Source organism: Antrostomus carolinensis, unplaced genomic scaffold (genome assembly GCF_000700745.2).
Source record: "Antrostomus carolinensis isolate BGI_N321 unplaced genomic scaffold, ASM70074v2 scaffold17585, whole genome shotgun sequence".
NCBI classification, from domain to species: Eukaryota; Metazoa; Chordata; class Aves; order Caprimulgiformes; family Caprimulgidae; genus Antrostomus; species Antrostomus carolinensis.
Window position 1 is genome coordinate 6,268 of NW_010317256.1, and position 18,371 is coordinate 24,638.

At 44.0% G+C, this 18,371-nt stretch overlaps 1 protein-coding gene across 1 annotated transcript in view; it reads right to left on the reverse strand.

Moving 5' to 3' along the window:
• Positions 1-407: 407 nt before the first annotated feature.
• LOC104525383 (receptor tyrosine-protein kinase erbB-4) overlaps positions 408-18,371 on the reverse strand; it is a gene marked incomplete at its 5' end in the record, with an annotated part of 31,432 nt that continues 13,468 nt past the window's right edge. The window contains 4 exons of the mRNA XM_029085093.1: positions 408-1,510; positions 4,042-4,333; positions 4,992-5,039; positions 5,316-5,363. Coding sequence (XP_028940926.1) covers positions 1,080-1,510; positions 4,042-4,333; positions 4,992-5,039; positions 5,316-5,363 — 819 coding nt within the window. The remainder of the gene's footprint in view (positions 1,511-4,041; positions 4,334-4,991; positions 5,040-5,315; positions 5,364-18,371) is intronic.

An 18,371-nucleotide genomic window follows, 5' to 3' on the forward strand; every position in this document is an offset into this window, starting at 1 on the left:
CCAGTTTAAAGGACCCTTCCCACCACCACCCCGCAGAACACCAGCAGAACTTCATGACCCATATCAAACTCTCCAGTTCTCCGTCTTGTCCTCAGTGTTGCCTGACAGCATCTCCAACTCCCTTCATGATCATGAAGAAGAAGAAAAAGAGGGAAGAATTGGTTTGGGTCTTTTCATGTATCTATAGTCAGCAGGTATAAAACAGGAAAGCAAAGCTTTTTGCATACAAATCTTGGTTTCTTGGCCTGTCTTTTAGCTTCAAAAAGAACATGTTGGAGGTGTGGTTTTGTTACTCTCTTCTGAAAACATTTTTTGTGTGTGTTAAAAGTGTTTGTCACGTTGGTATATATACAAAAATGGTTGTGTTATGTATTAGTTCTGAACTGGAGTCTCTGTGGTTCGGAATTGGCAAAAAATCATGGTGTGGCTCAGGAATAGGGTTTAACCATATATTAGAGTCACATCATCATTTCTTGGAAAGCCACGATGAAGATCTGAATGATTATGAAAAGCCACGTTAGTCATTTTCAGTTGCTGGGATAGAAAGTGTTAGAGAAAGAAACTGGATTCTCAATCTCAATTACTATGCTATCACACATGATATAAAAATTGTCCATTTTTTCCCCCTAATGGAAACTGCATTGAGATTTCCAGGAATGCTGTACAGACACTCATCAGTTCCTGCCGAAAGAAACAGCCTCTCTGTGGCTTCCCTACCGTGTCTGGGTTGAATCACTGAGAACTAGCTCGACAGCAGGCAACACTGTCACTGGCCTTTACTGGTACTGTCTGGCTTCTCTGACCATCCAACCCTCTGGATCTGCGGAAAGTGAGAAACGCCAGGTTGTACACACCTTCTTTCAGTCTCCTTCCTTCCCTCCTTCCTTCCTTCCAGGTTCCCAACCCAATCCGCAAACACCTCCAAGACATTCTTTCACTTGGAAATATAAAAAATGAGTGAACTAGCAAGAAGAGGAAGCTCATGGGAGAAAGAAAGGGAGGGAAGAGAGAGAAAAGGAGAGCGAAGGAGTGAGGCAGCTAGAAGGGGTTGCCTTTCCACTTCCGTAAGACCATGGTCGTTACACCACTGTATTTCGGTGTCTGTAGGGCGGTGGGGGCAGCACAGGCTTCAGGGAGAACTCGGAGAGGTATTCAGGATTTTCTGCCACAATGGGCCGGATACGTCCATTCTGTTTGTAAAAGTATTTTGTGCTGTACTCTTGCAGGTAGTCTGGGTGCTGGAGGGTGCTTTGTGGGGGCATGCTGTGATTCCAGTAGTCTGGGTTGTCAAAGGCCTTCTTGGCTTTCTCCGGCAAATTGTTCTTCAGGTACTCGGCATTTTCCAAGGTGTTTGCGAAAGTGTTGAGGTACAATGGCTCGTTCACATACTCATCCTCTGCTTTGGGCTGCCCGTTCGGAGCACTGTGATACTCTGGGTTGTCCACAGCTTGGAGATCTCCATTCTTTCGTCGGGAAACAAATGGGTTCTCTTCCACTGGGTTTAGGTAATCTAAGGAAAGATTAAAATTAAATTAGCAAAGAGAGGGAGTAATCCATCCATGCAGCAAGCATCATGTGTACGTGACTACCAGGCTGTACCAGAAGCAGAACTCAGACTTGTGCTGAGTTGTCCTTCCAGCCCCCTATCCACTCATTCCAGCAAAGCTGGAAACTAAACTACAGCTCTCGCTGAGCCGTAGCCCACATGCCTTGTTTGATCCTGAACTTCCTCTCAGAGTATGACCTACAGAGCCAGACATGCCAAGTGACTTCTGCCTCTGCTGCTGACTCTCAGCAACCTTGGACGTATCAGTCAAACCCTCTGCTCTGCAGTCTTCCCAGACAGAAAGCTCTATAGAAATCCTCGTTAAGCCTCTCTGCACAAAAACCATCCCCAAGGGCTAACTTCTAAGACAGCTTCATTTCTAACAGAACAATTTGCCTGATTAAAAACCTTCCATCCCTGAAGGACAAAGGGCCTCGAAGCATTATGAAAAAAATGATTCAAATGAGCCCTGGAAAGAGTACAAGAGAGTCTGACATCACCTTCAAAACAGGACTTGGAGCAGGTTACAGTTGCTTCAAATCACTTTCTGTGGATTAACACCAAAAAACTCGTATCCAAATTGCAGATGGGATTTAAGGCATAGGGAGCTTGCATGGAAAGCCAGACAGGGGGTGGGGAGGGAAGAGAAACATAAAGAGACTGGCTGTCCTAGGTTAAAAAGCACACACTTAGTAAGCTCCCTCCCACAGCCACACACAGGTGACTGAGCCACAGAGCAGTGGATTCACTGGGTGCCATCTCCTGCCCTGCTCTGTGTAGTGAGGTCTTGCTGCAAAACACAAAGCTAGTCGGCCAGGGCAGGCAGGAGGATGCTGACACTAAAAGGGGGCTGCAAAGGCAATGACTTGGAGGTGGGCTGGGGACAAAAGGAACTGGGGGTGGGGTTCCTGTAGCAAGATAGTCAAAAGCACCCAGTTCATTCAAGGCTGGGAATGATCAGATTAAACCCACTTCCAGTATTAATTCTGCCTCTCAACTCACAGCCTAGAGGTTCTCTACAAACCAGGGTCTCCAAGCCACTGCCATTAGCGAGGGATGACCTCTCAGCTGGCCTGTGCTGCACAGGGGTGCTAACACAGGACATCCATCTCCAGCAGCATGGCTCTGGTCATGGGCTCTGGAGACCCTTCTGCACACAGTCCTGTCCGCAAGGAAACACGCCACACAGCCACAGAGTGTGGTCTGCACTTCAACTCTGGTTTTACCCAGGAAGGGCCCAAAACTATTAAATGCAAAAGTTCAGGATTTATTGAGTACCTCTGACCACACTGCTAGAATGTGCTGAATCTGAGAGGTGGCACAGGCACGTGTACCCACACCAGGAGCACAGTGAAAGCATTTTTTTTTTAAGCAATGATAACTAAGCAGTGCTTTGTTTGAGTCCCCCAGCTGACACAGAGCACGGAGCACGGAGCATCGTGGCCACACTGTGACATCCCTGCATCTATGCCTAGTGAGACAGGAAGGAGGTGCTTTCTCTTGAGCTGCTACTGCCACACCCCCAAGGGCCCAGGTAGCACCTGTGAAGTGTTAAGCTCCCACAGAACTCTGAGGCTCCCCAGGGTGAACCTGTACGTGAAGATATGTGTGGGCTCATACTGAAGCAAGCTCACAGCATCAAACCTCTTCTTGCAAGGGCTGCTGCTGAAAAGTAGGGCCATGAGTGCCCTCCCACAATTATTACTGCTGTGGGTCAAGCACCAAGACTCCCTCCATTTCTACCACATAACACAAAGGGTAAGTGGCTTCCAAATTCCGAAGCAAACCCAGTAGTTACTTGGCGTTTAAGTTGCATTAATTAATTTATCTAAAGCTAGCGTAAAGGTTTGAAAGCAAATTACTAATGACACATCCCTTTACATCTAAATGACTGCTGTCACTATTTAAAAAGAAAGAAACAAATGATGGCAAACTGGGAAGTGTAGCACTCTGAGCTGGCAAAGATGTAGGCAAACTTCACCCTGCAGTGATGGTCTCTCTGAAGCACATCTTGCTCTTTCAATCTTAAACTTCTCTCGGGTATAAAATGCCAACTGTGTGTATCGGTTCTGTGATATGTTCAACATGACATTTACCAAGCACAATGACACGAAGATAAAGAAGATCAATAAACAAAGCAAAGTGGAGACTATGGCTGGCCAAAGGTAGATCCTTTTCTTGGAAACAACTCAAGATTTGTGTTTGGATAAGGAGGTCTGGGTTTTTTTATTACGCTCTCTTGTTATTTCCCAGAAAGAAAAGTTAAAAGAGGGAGTTACCAAACCTGACATTTTGGCACATTTGAGCTTTTCTAAGTAGCAAACTAAGCAAAGAAAAATGAATCCACATGCAAAGAAATATCAACCAAGTCAGAATGTTTCAACCTTGCTGGGTTATTCAATAAAGCCATTTTTGGTGAAAAGCTACTGATGTAGAAAAAGAGAGAATGTAGTCAGATTAGAGCAGGAGCTTCTCCGGAAAGACAATTTTTTTACCTGTCTTAGGTTTGTCTCGCATCGGTGTCATGTACCCATCCTCATCCAGCTCTCCTCGGACGACGCGTTCGGGTATGAAGACTGTGGGATCAGCGCTGTACCTCTGGGTGCTGCCGTCCTCTTTTGCCAGGGTTGCCACTTGTTTTCGCAGTGTGCCATTACAGCAAGTGTCTTCAAAGATCTCTGCTGTGGCTCCTTGAGCAACTGGGGCTTCTGGTATTATGCAGCCAGGAGCTCTGTATGGCATTGGCATCTCTGCAGTGTAGCCACCATCTCTATAGACAAACTGGTTCTGTTGAAAAACAGAAGGCAGTGTGAGAAAGGAGGCTCCAAAGGGAGAGAAGATTCAACAGCAAGTCATCTCTGCGGCTCCTGTGCCTTTCCTGCCACACTTGCTCAATGATGCATTTTACTAGGCAGGTGAAGCCTTGTCCATCCTGCAGACTACTGCATTTCCAGCGCTGCAGGATCGGCAGGAGCACAGGCTCCGTTGTGGACCAGCAAAGCATCCGTCTGCCTGGTGGTGCTGAGCTGGTTTCCCCTCCCAGGGAGGGACCATCACTGCAGCCAGGGGAGCAGGGAAGCAAGCCGGCTGCTCAGGACTGGAATGGGGCAGGAAAGCTTGTCTGCTACCTAGACATGTGGACAGTGGATATACACAGCTGCAAGAGGCAAACGCGCTATCTCCTCGTTTATTACTTTGGCAATCTCCCCTGATTTCTGAACAAAACCCTTAAACCTCGTGTTAGGGAAATCTCCTTCTGCAAAGAGAACTGGGGACACGGGACATTATCTGAACTCTGTTTATTGCTGGGGGCCTACTTTAGGGTTTCTTGCTGTGACAATCACACGGTCATCCAAACACTCTGTAATTCCATCAGGTAGTGCATTGCAGGCTGGTGAACCCTGTTTGTACTGGTACCTCAACTCAATGGTTCAACTCAACCAACCATTTTGCTTGTCAGCAAGGGCGTGCAAAGACATTTCAACAACATGACCTATAAATAGGAAGGAAAAATGTACAGATTCATACAAGCCTGTTACCTAAATGCTTTTTCAATAGAAGTTGTCAGTTGGCAGAATTTTGGGTGTGGGTCCACAGAACTTGCACATGAATCCAGGCTGAGTGTAGACACCCTATTTGCTTACATACACACTTCATTCACTGCTGGCTTTTAGGGCATTTATGTAGGAAAATGGGGTTTGAAACAGAAAACACGTAGTGAAGGAAGGAGGAAAACCTGAAGGATGAAGGTTGAATGTGAAATACTTACTCCTGACATAGGGGTGTAGGCAGGAGGAGGGCTGTGTCCAATTTCACTCTAATAGGAAAGAAAAATGGAATGATGGATACGTAATAAGAGGTCATATGAATGAAACAAGTCACATGAGCTGTATGAGCTAATGGGGAGAAACATGCACATCAGTTAGATTTCCTAACTGAATACAAAATTCAAAGTATTCAATCATGGCAAATGTCTCACCAACGTCAACCAGCTGTGTGCCTCACCAGACTTAGAGAGGGACTACTGAGTTCCTCTTGCTGGGTAAGGGCAAGTGCCATGTTACATCTGCTGACAGCTCTATATCCTGCAAATGTCTCGCCTCTAATTTTTGGAAAGGCAGATTGTACAGGAAGAATGGCAGATGGTGCACTCAACTTTAGAGGAAATACAGGGCAGAAGAAGTGCAGAAAGGATCTAGTTCCAAGCCAAGGTTTCATTTCCTCAGGGCAAAGCAGGAGAGGGATAACCGGGAGGGCAGGAGGGTGCAGGACTGTCATTAGACTATCACAGCTACCTTAAGTATCACAGCAAAAACAGTGCCTAGGCCTTAGGAAACCCAAATAGCACAGCAACTGCTTGTAAATTTCTTGCCAAAACATCAAAATGGAGATGATGGTCACTCTAAAATATCTTACTTTGTAAAGGAATCTTTTGTGTTTAAGTAAAATATCTGCATCAGGAAAAAAATCTTAAAAACAAATATAATTTTTTTTAATTGCATGCTGCCTGTCTGAAGACCCTTTTCTAGTGATCAAAAATATGCCCACTTCCTTCTGTTTGAAATATCCCTGCAGCCATTTTGTTACTCAGATCTAGGACCCCGTGTTTGAGGTGTAAACACTGCGATGAGCCATAGTTAGAGATACACTTTTCTCCACCCCCATATTAGTCAGGTTATGACCTAAAAAAGCCTCTAGGTTGCAAATTACAAAAATGCAGGAAAACTTTTGTGAGCTGAGTTGTCTATCTGCACCATCCATTAGCAAGGCTTGAGCAGCTGTTTTTCCCCAGGGAAACCAGGTGCTGAAGGGAAACACAGGAGAGGACCTATCCCATGGTCTCAGTGACTTCCCTGCCAGTGAGGGGAGGAGGAGGAAACTTCTGAGCAGACTGCAGAGGAGTTGAGGGGCTTGCAAGGAAATTGGTGCTGGAGGAGCTGGCAGCAGGGATGGTGGGTGGCTTGCAAAAGAACAGAGGACAGTGGCAAGTGAGAGAGACTGTGAGGCACGGGGAGGGAGAAAGGGTTGGCATGTGACAGGAGGCTGATTAGGAAGGCAGAGGTGGTAGTAAGACCTGAACATGACCGGGAGAAACTGGAGGCACAAGGACAAAAGGTAGTCTGAAAGCACTGAAACAACAGCTTCTCTAGAGGCTGGAGCTGAACTTGCACCTCCTCTGCTATCAGCAAATCACTCTCGAATCAAATGGCCAAGTGCAGGCCTGGTGCAGAGGGAGCTCAGCAGCTGCCATCCCCCCTTAGCACACGGGGCAGAGCTCTGCCTGGTGCATCCAGCGGGAGCTTGGACGTCTCCCTGCACAGGTAACAGGGGCTGAGACACCACGGACCTCTAGGTCAACCATGATGGATTTCACTAACTGTTCACCAAAGAGCTCGTTACGTTTGAAAAACAGAGCTTAAACTTAAGCCCCAGGCCTGGGAGCAGCCTGGGCCTCTCTGACCCAGCTATGGCTGCTGACAAAGAGAAGCGAAGAGGATGCCAGTGGCAAGGAAAATGCCGTCTAAGGCAGGACAAAAAGAGATGGCAGAGGGCTTGGCTGGATCAGCTGGGAAACTTCAGTGCTGCCCCATCTGTGCGTGGTCTCTTATTCAAGACAAGTGTACTCATATCCAGAAGAACAGCCAAGAAAGGTTCACAAGCAGGGAAGGAAAAATCAGTCAGCAGTTGCCTGGCTGAGATGATCACACTTGAGAGAGAAGATTGTAACAGAAGAGGGAACAGAGGACACTTTACCAGAGATCAATTTTTTTTAAAAATGGAGTAGACATCCAAGTCCTCAATACACATCTGCATACAGACTATGCTGCAAGCTTGGAACTTGGCAGTCTTCTGCAAGAGGCTTGTTTGGGACAGCTAGGAAGTTCCCCTAAAACAAGGAACACCATGGAAACCGAAGATGCTCTGACTGCGGCGGTTAGATCCTCTCTGAACCCCCTCATCTTTCTTTTGTTCCACAGATTTACTGTCACCTTGTAATGACGTACGGACAGGTTACAACCCAGGATGTGCTAGACAAGTAGATGTTTCTTAAAACACTCCCTGCGCCTGCCAGATGCTACTTTAAAGTCCTCTTGATGGTTATAGGATGGTGCACCGCAGGAGAGTCAATCTGCCTTCTCCTTGCCCTCTGGTCTCGTGTTTACTTGAATTCAGGGAAGCATTGTGTATGCTCCAAAAAGATGGAGAAGGAAAGACTGAAGACAGGTAAGTAGCAAAATATGGTTCATGGAGGATGGTGAAGATTTACACAAACTTATGATTATAGGTAGGATCCAGAGAAGAAATACCAAGTGGTGATCACAGAGAGTCAACTCTTAACAGTGAGGAATCCAAAGCTCTGCTGAGAACCCTCCACCTCCTTGTAAAGCTTCCCAGCTTCCTTCCCTCCTGCCTGCAGGCTGCGATACTCCAAAGAGGGGGTTTGCTTCTTTTGGCTTCTGAGGTGGCTACAGCTGCGTATGAGAGTGAGAAGAGCTGCAGCAATACTGTGTTCGCAGTACATGCAGGGGACTGGAGCTTGCTGCTGTCCACTTTTCACAGACACTAAACCCATGACTGTAACCACTCCTCTTCTCTTTGGTACTACACCGGCCTCTATTGCACACCTTTAATTTACACCTTGCTGTTTTCACAGAGGCACTCCCATGAATTTCAACTTGTGGTTCGTTGATTCTGGATGAAAAAGGCGAGAGCTGTCTTGAACTACTTGTAGTTCACAGCCCACAGTGATCTCTTAAGGGCAACTTAGAAAAGCAAGTGTTTTGTCAAGGAGCTTGGCTTCAGTACACAGGGCTATGCTCCTCTGCCAGTAAATGTTTAGATGATTAGCAACTTAAAGACATATTTTTCTAGGACAGCCACATTATCTATCTGTGGGCATGCTTTGCTCCACCCTCATCATAAAAGGCTAAACCCACTGTCCTATCTTTAGATCTTCTTAGCCGTGACTCTAACATTTAAATATATTCTATGCAACTGTAACAACATAATGACAGGCCCTCCTAGAATAGCCCTGTCCCAGGACGTCATGAGAGAACGGACTAGCATTAATGCATTTATTGCTATTTTTGCTGACAAGACCCTTCCCAGTCAGTGACCTGCCAACTAAGAGCACAGTTATGGTATTTTCTTTGTGCCTCCCCTTTAGCTCTGTACTAAACATAGCTGCCTTGCAATGCCCTTAACACAGAGCCTTACAGCCTGGCTCTGCTCCAAACCACTGGTGTCTGTACACTTTTTTAACTCTTCATTGTTTTTCCCCATGAGTTACTACCCTGTGGCCACTGTTCCAAAAAAAGGAGGCAAAGAAAACAGTTGTGGTGCCAATTAGTGGGGCTGAAAATGTGATATAATTGTTTAAGTGTGTTTAAATTGCTTGCTAATTGCAATATGATGTCATCTTTTTGTAGGTTTCCAAGATAAGCACTGAAAGCCCAGACAACTCTTACTGGTCAGGACATGAATCACACTGTGAGCAGAAAATACATTTGGACCTTACCAAGTAAAACTTAAATAGCTTGATTCCTATGTGTAACCCAATTTACTTTGTTGGGGTTTTTGTTGTTGTTGCATCTTAAATACTATCTTGGAAAAAAGACCTGATGTTCCTTTACTGAGAGGACCTAGGTTTTTGGCTTTCTGATCCTCAAATTCTGACCTGAATGATCAAGGCCTCTAGTTTGTTGAGATGAACAGAGACTTCAGAGACTGGTTGCTCAAACACCTCACTACATAAACCTACTTAAAAAGTCTCAAATTGCATACTTAATTTTTTTTTTTAACTAATCAATAATCACCCCCTTTCGATAGTGTAATATGCATGACATACATTAGCTCTGGAGTGCACACATCCATTGACATTTAAACTCCAGAAAGAGCCTAGCCTTTTTAACTGCCCATGAGCAGACCTAACCAGAAAGGCCTGAGATTTCATTTTTTAAACTGTATGATTGAATTTTAGGCTCAAACATGGCAAGAGGGAGAAAAGATAAAAAACAAGCAAATGTCCCCTAAAGCCTTTTTAGAGGCCCTTTGAAATGAAATACCAGTGACATATCAGCTATTATAATCACTAAGGTTTGTGTAAAATGAGTCTTGATAAAATAGAGGTAAATAACACTTTAGTGAATATTGGCTTGTGTTATTGCCTTCTATTCATTCATTTCATTTTCCAATTCTTTGCTTCTAAAATATCCCAAAGGTAATGATCTCCTCCTTATAGCAGGGACATACTGTTTTCTGGCTGCATGTTAAACTGTAATGAAATCAAAGCCCTGTTGGGTCCTGCTGCTCATATTTACATAGTTGTGTGACTATGCCTCTGCCCTGTCTCTTTCTATTTGAGTAGAGTAGAAAGAGATCATGCCTGGAGTACAGCACCCAGAGCTGTGTTCCTCCCCTGCCTGTGCTACAGCTCATCACACCAGCCCTGCGGTGACCACAGCTGCCTTCAAAGCTGCACCCACAGCAGACTTCAGGTGGAAGAAATGCTGAGGGTACTCAGTGATGTGATGCTGCTGTGGGACTATGGGTGGTACAGGACTATCATCAAATAGAAAATAAATAAAACTTCATTTTACAGCATGATCCGGTACCCCCATGCTTTGCTTGCTACCACAGCCTCCCAACAGCACCCTCACTGCTGCAGAGCTGGTTTTCCTTGTCACACACTAAGACGTTCACACATATTTGATAGGGATGCATAATTATTATTGTTTCTTTTTTTTCTTAAGCAGCCTGCTAAGCTTGTATGATTGAAAGATTTTTCTTTACTCATGGCAAGGCTCTGACAACAACAATGCACACACACACATCTGAACCCGCTCTGATACTGCTTCTATACACATGACAACCCAATTCCCTTTCACTCTCCTGCTCTTGTACACAAAAAGCCCCAGGCCATAAAGCATGAGTAAAGCGCTCCCACCTTCTCACCTTCTCACTGGGATGCTTCTCACATGTCCTGTTCAGGGGTGTCTCATGGTCCATGCTTCACACAACTCAGTGATTATCTGTCTAGATCAAGCTCTGCAACATTTCACTGTATGAGTTCAGTCCTGGGCTGTGTGCCCCCAGAAATAACTCACTTTCCTTGTTCCCCTACAAACTGTTTACCTGATTTGAAACCAAGTCAGTATCCAGGCTCAAGTCACCAAACTGCAGCCTCCTAACATACCAGGCTGAGCAGATCTTGCTGCAAGCACCAAGATTTCAGCAGTTCTCTAGAAGAAGGACAGCTGACTTATGTGAGTGCATCTGAATAATATGTTTGGGATGCTCTGGTGGGACCACAGGCAGAGCACACAAACACAGAGCTGTCCCAGCAGCTCCGAGCAAACTCCAGCTACACTTCAAGAGAGCAGCCTGGTATTTACAACTGATCTGAAATGAAATTCAAATAGGAAAGATCACCCCAGGAGAGCAGCTACCTCTGCTCAGGAGCAGTCCTGCTTCCATCTGACCACAGAGCTAACACCTTGCTCTGCTCTGCTTCAGGGAGCCCAATGCAAACATGTCTGAGATGGAAATCAAAGGAAAGGAAAAAAATGTACCACAAGCTCGCTGTGCAATGTTAAATAGAAATGAAATGCTGTTTGTATAGTAATAGCTAGAAGGTTTTGCAGAGCTCTGGAGATTTCTGGTCCTAGCCCCTACTCAGAGCAGGGCCATACATAAAAAGAAAGGATCAGACACCTGCCTGGGCCGTTAGAGTTACAGCATATCCCTCCCTACAGCTCACAGCACCTGACACGAGTCTGGCATGCCTCATGCTCTCTCTTCCATTCAGCCTGGGCTCCTGACCCTACTTAAGAAAACTCCATTCCCCACTGGGCACTTTCCTCTAGGACGAGGAAGTAAAGTTCCCATTAGCATCACTGCCCAGAGTCATGGTTCAGCACTAGGTACGGGTGATTGCAGCACCCTGCATCCTGTCAGCACACAGAAAAACAATCCCAGCGTACTGGAGATAAACATCTTCTGAAACTGGTTTGGGATATGCTTGCGTGTTGTGTCTCCTACACCACCTATTTCAGGCACACAAACAGCAACGTGGCCCACCTGTGTTAATGTAGCAAGACAGGACATACATTTTTCCAGTGAGAGGAAAGGGGAGCCTATCATTCAACAATAAAAATAAAGGTAGGAAAAACATACACAGGTTGTGGGCAGTAGCTATGCAACAATTTACAATGCCTGTAGTTCAGTGGCCATAAATGCTCTACTGGGGATCAATGAATCTTTATTGGAAATGCTGATGTCCCAGTCCCTTTTCCAGCATTACCCTTTCTTAGAATGTGTGTAAACATTTTAACTTGAACATTGATACAGAAGTATAGAAAAGAATGTAAGCACCATCCTGTGTTAGCTAAAGTGTTTGCTCCAGTCTCTGATGACTGCTCCTTCCATAATCAGGACACAGAACATCCAGTTTAGACCAGTGAGGGGAAAAAAATAAATAGAAGAAACAAGGAATAAGTCTTTCCTGCACATAAGTTTTTTCTGGTTGCTGTCTGTCAGAAGAGAGGTGAGATCTGCAGGCAGCCTGAGCCCTAACTCAGTTCACACAGGCTGCCTGTATCACCCAGATGTGCCAGATCGCATCCTGGCAGCATGGAGGGTTTGACATCCCTGAACTTGCTCAGTACCAGTATGGATGTTTCACTGGTGACCTGGGTTCAGGTCAGTACTGACTTACTTCATAGCTTCAGATGAGTCATTTAAACTTTCTCTTGCACAGTTTTCTCTACTAACAGCTGTCTGTTTTCAGATGTATAAACTCTTTTTAGAGCAGTCCATACACAGTGGGATACCTACATCAGAATACAGCCTTCTAGGAGTAATTTAGTCCAGACTGTGAACAATAAATGACATATATGACAAACAAAACATGCCTAACGCTCTTGGCATAGTGGTATAGGAAATGACATATCCAAATATTGCACAGAATATTTCCTGTGCTGTTACTGGAAAATAACAGATATATACCATATATTTTCAGTCCAACACTGCACCAAGTAGAGGAGTCAAATATTACAAGAACACCAACAAAAATAACCTGTGTTAAGAGATGCACAATGTGTCCACAAAACTCAGTATCCAGGCACAGTGGCAGGGAAACACAGGTGAAATGCTTTTCCATAGTCTCATCTCCTGTATCTGGGCTGGGAATAAAAGCATTCTCCTGCTATATGGCATAAAAAACTGGAAACCCCCTTGTCCTTCAGACTGTGGAAACCTTCATCCTTCTAACTTCAGCATGGCTGGAAAACAGACTTCAGCTGGCACGGTGTGTAATCGGATCTAAGCATGACTCGAGAATGAAGATGCAAGAATTCCTTTTCCCTATTATTTTGCATTAACGCATCCTGAGTGTCAGACAGACAGGAAAGCAGGAAGAGAGACAGCTTGCATGTGTCTATCTTTCCTTTTCAGTCTCTTTTACTCCCATATAATTCCTGTCACCCACAACTAGCTTTCTGTCACTCCTTTTTTAATACACTCTCCAGGGCATTTTACAGTAAACAGCCCCTTCTAACACTGGGCCAATTCCCCACAGTTTAGAAGAGGTAACATACCATTTCCCAGCTACTCTAACAATTCCCTGGGAGAGAGAAGGATCAAGGTGCTGCTCCTGCTCATGTGCTGTAGCATCTGTCCAAAACACAGGAGCTCCTTTTCTGTACAAACCCCGAGCTTCAAATCCCAAAACAGGGAAAGGATGGGCAATGGGACCAAAACCACAACACGGTCATGATTTTGATTGCGACATGGCAGACAAAAAAAAATCAGCACAAAAGAAAGTTGATGAGCAACACTCCAAGCAGCAGCCCCCTCCTATGCTGCACGCTGCATCACCATCTTCCCCACTCTGTTTTATACAGTAATCAAAGGATATTCTGAGCCTCTCAAAATGCCATCAGCCCTCATTGAGAATGAAATAGAGCACATCTCCACTGAAGCCTTTACAGCAGTAATCATTACAGCACGCTGGCCTGAACAGGGAGCTCTTACAAAGATGGGTTTTAAAAATAAAATAAAAAAGCCTTCCTAAAATCTGAATAGAAACTTGATGATAATCTCCCAATTTTATTATGCAAGGGGGAAAAGAAACCCGTAATTGTGCACTCTTGGTCTCTTATAGCAAAGAATAGGCTTCTTGATGAAATGCTGAGCTGATTTAGAGCAGGGCTGAAGTTCTGGTGGCAATAATACGCTAAAAGAAATAACCATCCAGCTGATTTGGATAAAATAATCATTTTTTAACATTCTAAATCTAAACTTCATCTGTGTCTCCTCCCACTTCTCCCCACTGCATCTTTTGGAGAGTCTTTTTATAGCTTAGAGAATTTTTTTTCCCTCCCCTACCAGAGCATTTAACAAGAAAGGCAGGCTCTTTACTCTGGCTAACAAAGGGCATTTTAGGCTGTGTTGGCACTTACCCCATTGCATGTACATTTAGAAAGTAATGTATCTGGCACAGGATGCTCCAGAGTCCTCCTGCCACCTTATGCTCCAAGTGTTTTCACAGGCATCTCATTGCTGTGGGACACTGTGGCCAACACTCTCCCAACTCGTGAGCCCCAACCATCAGGGGCAGACAGGTGTTTTATATGACAACTCCTTGGAGCCCTGCCAGGTGTATTTCCAAATCATGGGCCCTTGTATTTTCAGGTGCTTTTATTATTTTAGAAAAATCACAAATATGATTCTTCAGAAACTGACATTTTTCACTAACACTTTCTGTTTCAAATCTAATCACTGAAGGAAAATTTTCTCCCAGCTTTCATAATTATATCCTGACTCTTAGTCCACTTTTCCATCTACTGAATTATGTAGAGTTGTTTAGCTTGCTGTTTTCCAAGAATGCCTCATCAGTGCAATATAGAAATATTTATTACTTACTCTCTTTATATCTATTGACTTTTTTTCTTTTCAGGAGAGAAAAGAAAACGGATCAGCTGTGAGCTCTCTTGACTGTTAACACAGCCAGCAGCTATTCATGGATTAAGCAGATGCTTCCTGATTTTAAACCAGTTTATATTAAAGCTCAATAAATTTACATGCCATGCATCAAGGTTTGAAGCAATATACAGCTACAGCCTCTTCCACCGACTCCACTGAGCATTAACTTGCACTAGATCTCACCAGGAAGCACCGTGAGATGGTGATTTGTTATTAGATATATACTAAATGTGCAGAAACCAAAATGCCATCCAGAACCCTCAGAAAGTCTGACTCTCAATCTATGTGCTTGAATTCAGGAGCCTGAATGTGACAGAAAACAGCTAACACATTAAAAAATTCCTGGTTTAAGGCACTTGACTTGCAATACCATGAGGCAATTTGACAAGTTGGTCCTGATCTATTCAGGTTGAGGAGGGCTTACTCCTTGAGAAACACCACTGATTTCAGCTGGCCTGGTTGCAAAGCAAGAGACTAATTGCCATAAAGAACTTCCAAAGAATTCTCTCTGAAGAGCCGGGCATCATCTATTCTGTTTGAGTCCTCCATATAAATTTTATTCCTTTTTCCTCTGGCAAGCTTAGCACATCTTAAAAAGGTATTTAAATACTCATATTCTAAATATACATATTTTGTGAGAAGCTTCCCTGTTTCATGTAAATTATTAAGGCTGAAATAATTTTTCATCTCATGTATTTTATGGTGTATTTTTGCATGTTTATTCTTCCTACTTCATTCACCCTCAGCAATGAAATTAGGCTGACTAGTATCAGTCTGGGTTCACCTCCTGCTTTTCATGGACAAAAAAGGCCTCGTGCTGTCCGTATTTCCAACAAAGACTAAAAATAAACACAGAAGAATTTCTCAGAAGAAAAAGTTACAGTAGGTAAAATATTTGTAATAGTCGACTAGACACCAACAAAACACTAACAGCTGCTGAGAACTGCTTAATGTAAAAGGCAGAGCAGAACAGACACGAGTCTCCTACCATCAGGGTGTCATTAAAACTTAAGGAAGCAGAAAAGGGGAATTTGAGATCTTGAAAGAGAGCTTGGTGGGACTTCCAGAATGACTCTGAAGGTCTGATGGCAGCAAGTGCAGTATGCGGTACACTGTTGCCTAGACTCTACTAGGAAAATACACAAACTGTAGTATTTAATGAAAGACATATAGATTGGATTAATACAAGCTTTCCTAACTAATCAAGCAGTTTTTCTAGAAGCAAGAGAGATAATATAGAGATAGTGTCAGTGTAATCTTGTGAAATGCTATGAAACCCTTTGATAAAATGTCTAGTTAATTTACAGGTTCATCTATTCTGGCATTGGGGATCTCATTGCAACACTTGCATGAGGAAGTGACAGTCTAGAAAGGCAAAAAAAATGACTACTAAGATTTTCAGAAAGTTTTTGATCACATTTTAAGGAGAAGGGATTAAAGAAATGGGATGGAAATAAATTTTAAAAAGTCCACAACCTGAAAGACTGCAGTAATAAGCATGATTACTTAAATCAGGAAAGACTTGGTCATATTATTTTTGGGAAGATACTGCAAAAGCAGAGGGGTGGCAAACACCATAAAGAAAGCAAATAAAAGGGAGACATCAGTGTTGTCCTTCTTGAACAAAAAACACATACAAATGGTTCTGTCCCTCTCAACCCCTTAAGCAGAAGAGATTTCTGATAACTGGTAGCTCCTCCATCTAGCACAAAAAAGGGTGCATGGCAGACAGGTATAGGACACAAACCCTGCTCAAGAGCCAGCATTAACTGCCCAGTGAGACTTTTGTACACTGTGATCTGTTTTCCATCCCACCTGATACAATCAACACAATCTTTCTAAAAGACAAACTCCACCTCAAACAGAATTTAATGCAGAAGTCAAGAGAGAAGAGATTCTGGCCTACGCTATGCCAGAAGGTCAGACAGAATGCATGCAATGGCCCCATCTAGACTTGATACTCTTCACAATTTATCTATTGACTTTGGGATGAAGTAGTTTTACTGCCATCAGCCCCACATGGCCAGGACTCACCTGGAGAAATAACTAGCTGGAGAGCTTGGGCAGGAACAGTTAACTGCCTTTCTTACAGAAAACAGAAAAAGGTGGGGACCAGAAGGCACCGATTGCTACTAAAGCCCTGGAGACAAGGAGAATCATAGACAAAAACCGACTCCTTCCTGCCACCTTCTTTGCCAAGAGGAAAGGATGCTAAAACCAACTGCTAGCTCTCCCCAGCTGCAGTGACAGTACCTCTCATGCTAGCTCAGCTGTGCTAGCACACTGAGAAGTGCCCCTCCAAACTCTGACTGCTCTCCAAAATCCCTCATTCCAGCTGTAACCGCAGACAGCGGTGCCTACAGTCCCCCACCTTCCAAGTCTGCTGCATTTCAGTATGGAAAGGAGGTCATGTTAGACTTCAGATCTGATCTTCTACCACTGGATCACTGCAAGTCTCTCAGAAGTTCTGCCCTGTTACTTCACTTAATTCTGGTAGTGATCCCACTGGGTGAACAGTCCCTATTGTCCATTATAAGCTTTTGGCAGGAAAGATGCCGTAGGCCATACTGATGTGAAACACATCTGAAAATCACTAACAACCATTTCCTGTGTAATTTTGTGATTTGAAAACAGCTACCTTTCAAATTTAGAAACCAGAACAAATGAATCGTAAAGGTAACTTCTTGCATGGTTTCTCCTTGGAATAATATTTGTATATGCAGACATATACAGATGTTCAGCCATGAAATGCTACCAGATCTGATGCTGCACCAGGACTGCTTTAATGCTCTAACAGACACTACTCAGGGAACTGAAAACTGGCTTTTGGTGTACCAGTCTGCTTTGCCCAAGCAGAACAGTCTGCCTGGACATATGAATCAGACATCTCTGAAAAAAACCAGCATGATATTTAACTGCAGGGTTGGCAGGTGCTTCCATGATATATAGCATATGGAAAAAAATTATGGGGACAGTATCAGTGAGTAATAAACAGTATAGACAGTTTTCAGCAGAAATTAGCCAAGGATTTAGAGCAAAAAGCATCACTGAGTACAGAGTGCTTTCTGTATTAGTATTATCTCTGTGCACACAGGACAGTACTTGTTACAAATACGTGAATGAATCATCTAATGGCTGTGAATGTAGGACACTCCAGCACTAGCTGGGGTCCTGTGCTCATGGAAACACTGCCGAGGATTCAGCTTATCTCTCAGAAGCACAGAGCTTCTAAAACTCTGTACTTCTAGAATATCTCTAGACAATGGAAAATAAAAGCTGGAAAAAGCCAAAGAGCTGAAATGGCAACTGAAGAGTTTCAGATGCAATGAAAGAATCCAATTTAGCTTAGGATGTTGATTTTTCTTTAAAAGCTACAGTCTCAGGCTGGACTTCATAACAGAGGGCACTGTTATGGGCTAGAGCGTGTGCAGGCTTCAGCTCCTGGCAGCACAGGTCCCAAAGACATGCTAGTATGAAGCCAGTGTGGGTGTGATTGAAATGCTGAAGCTTTGTCTGAGCCTCACAGCTCCATACATCCCAGTAATCCCTGGAGGAAGAAGGATGTGACACTTCCTGGGGAGCTGGAAACTCCCTGGAAGGCTTCCCTCTTTCCAGTTTTAGAATAATGGAATTGTTTAGATTGGAAAAGACCTTTAAGATCATCAAATCCAACTGTTAACCTAGCACTGCCAAGGCCACCACTAAATCGTGTCCCTAAGCACCACATCTACCTGTCTTCTAAATACCCCCAGGGATAGTGACTCCACCACGTACCTGGGCAGCCCGTTCCAGTGCTTGACAACACTTTTGGTGAAGAAATTTTTCCTAATATCCAACCTAA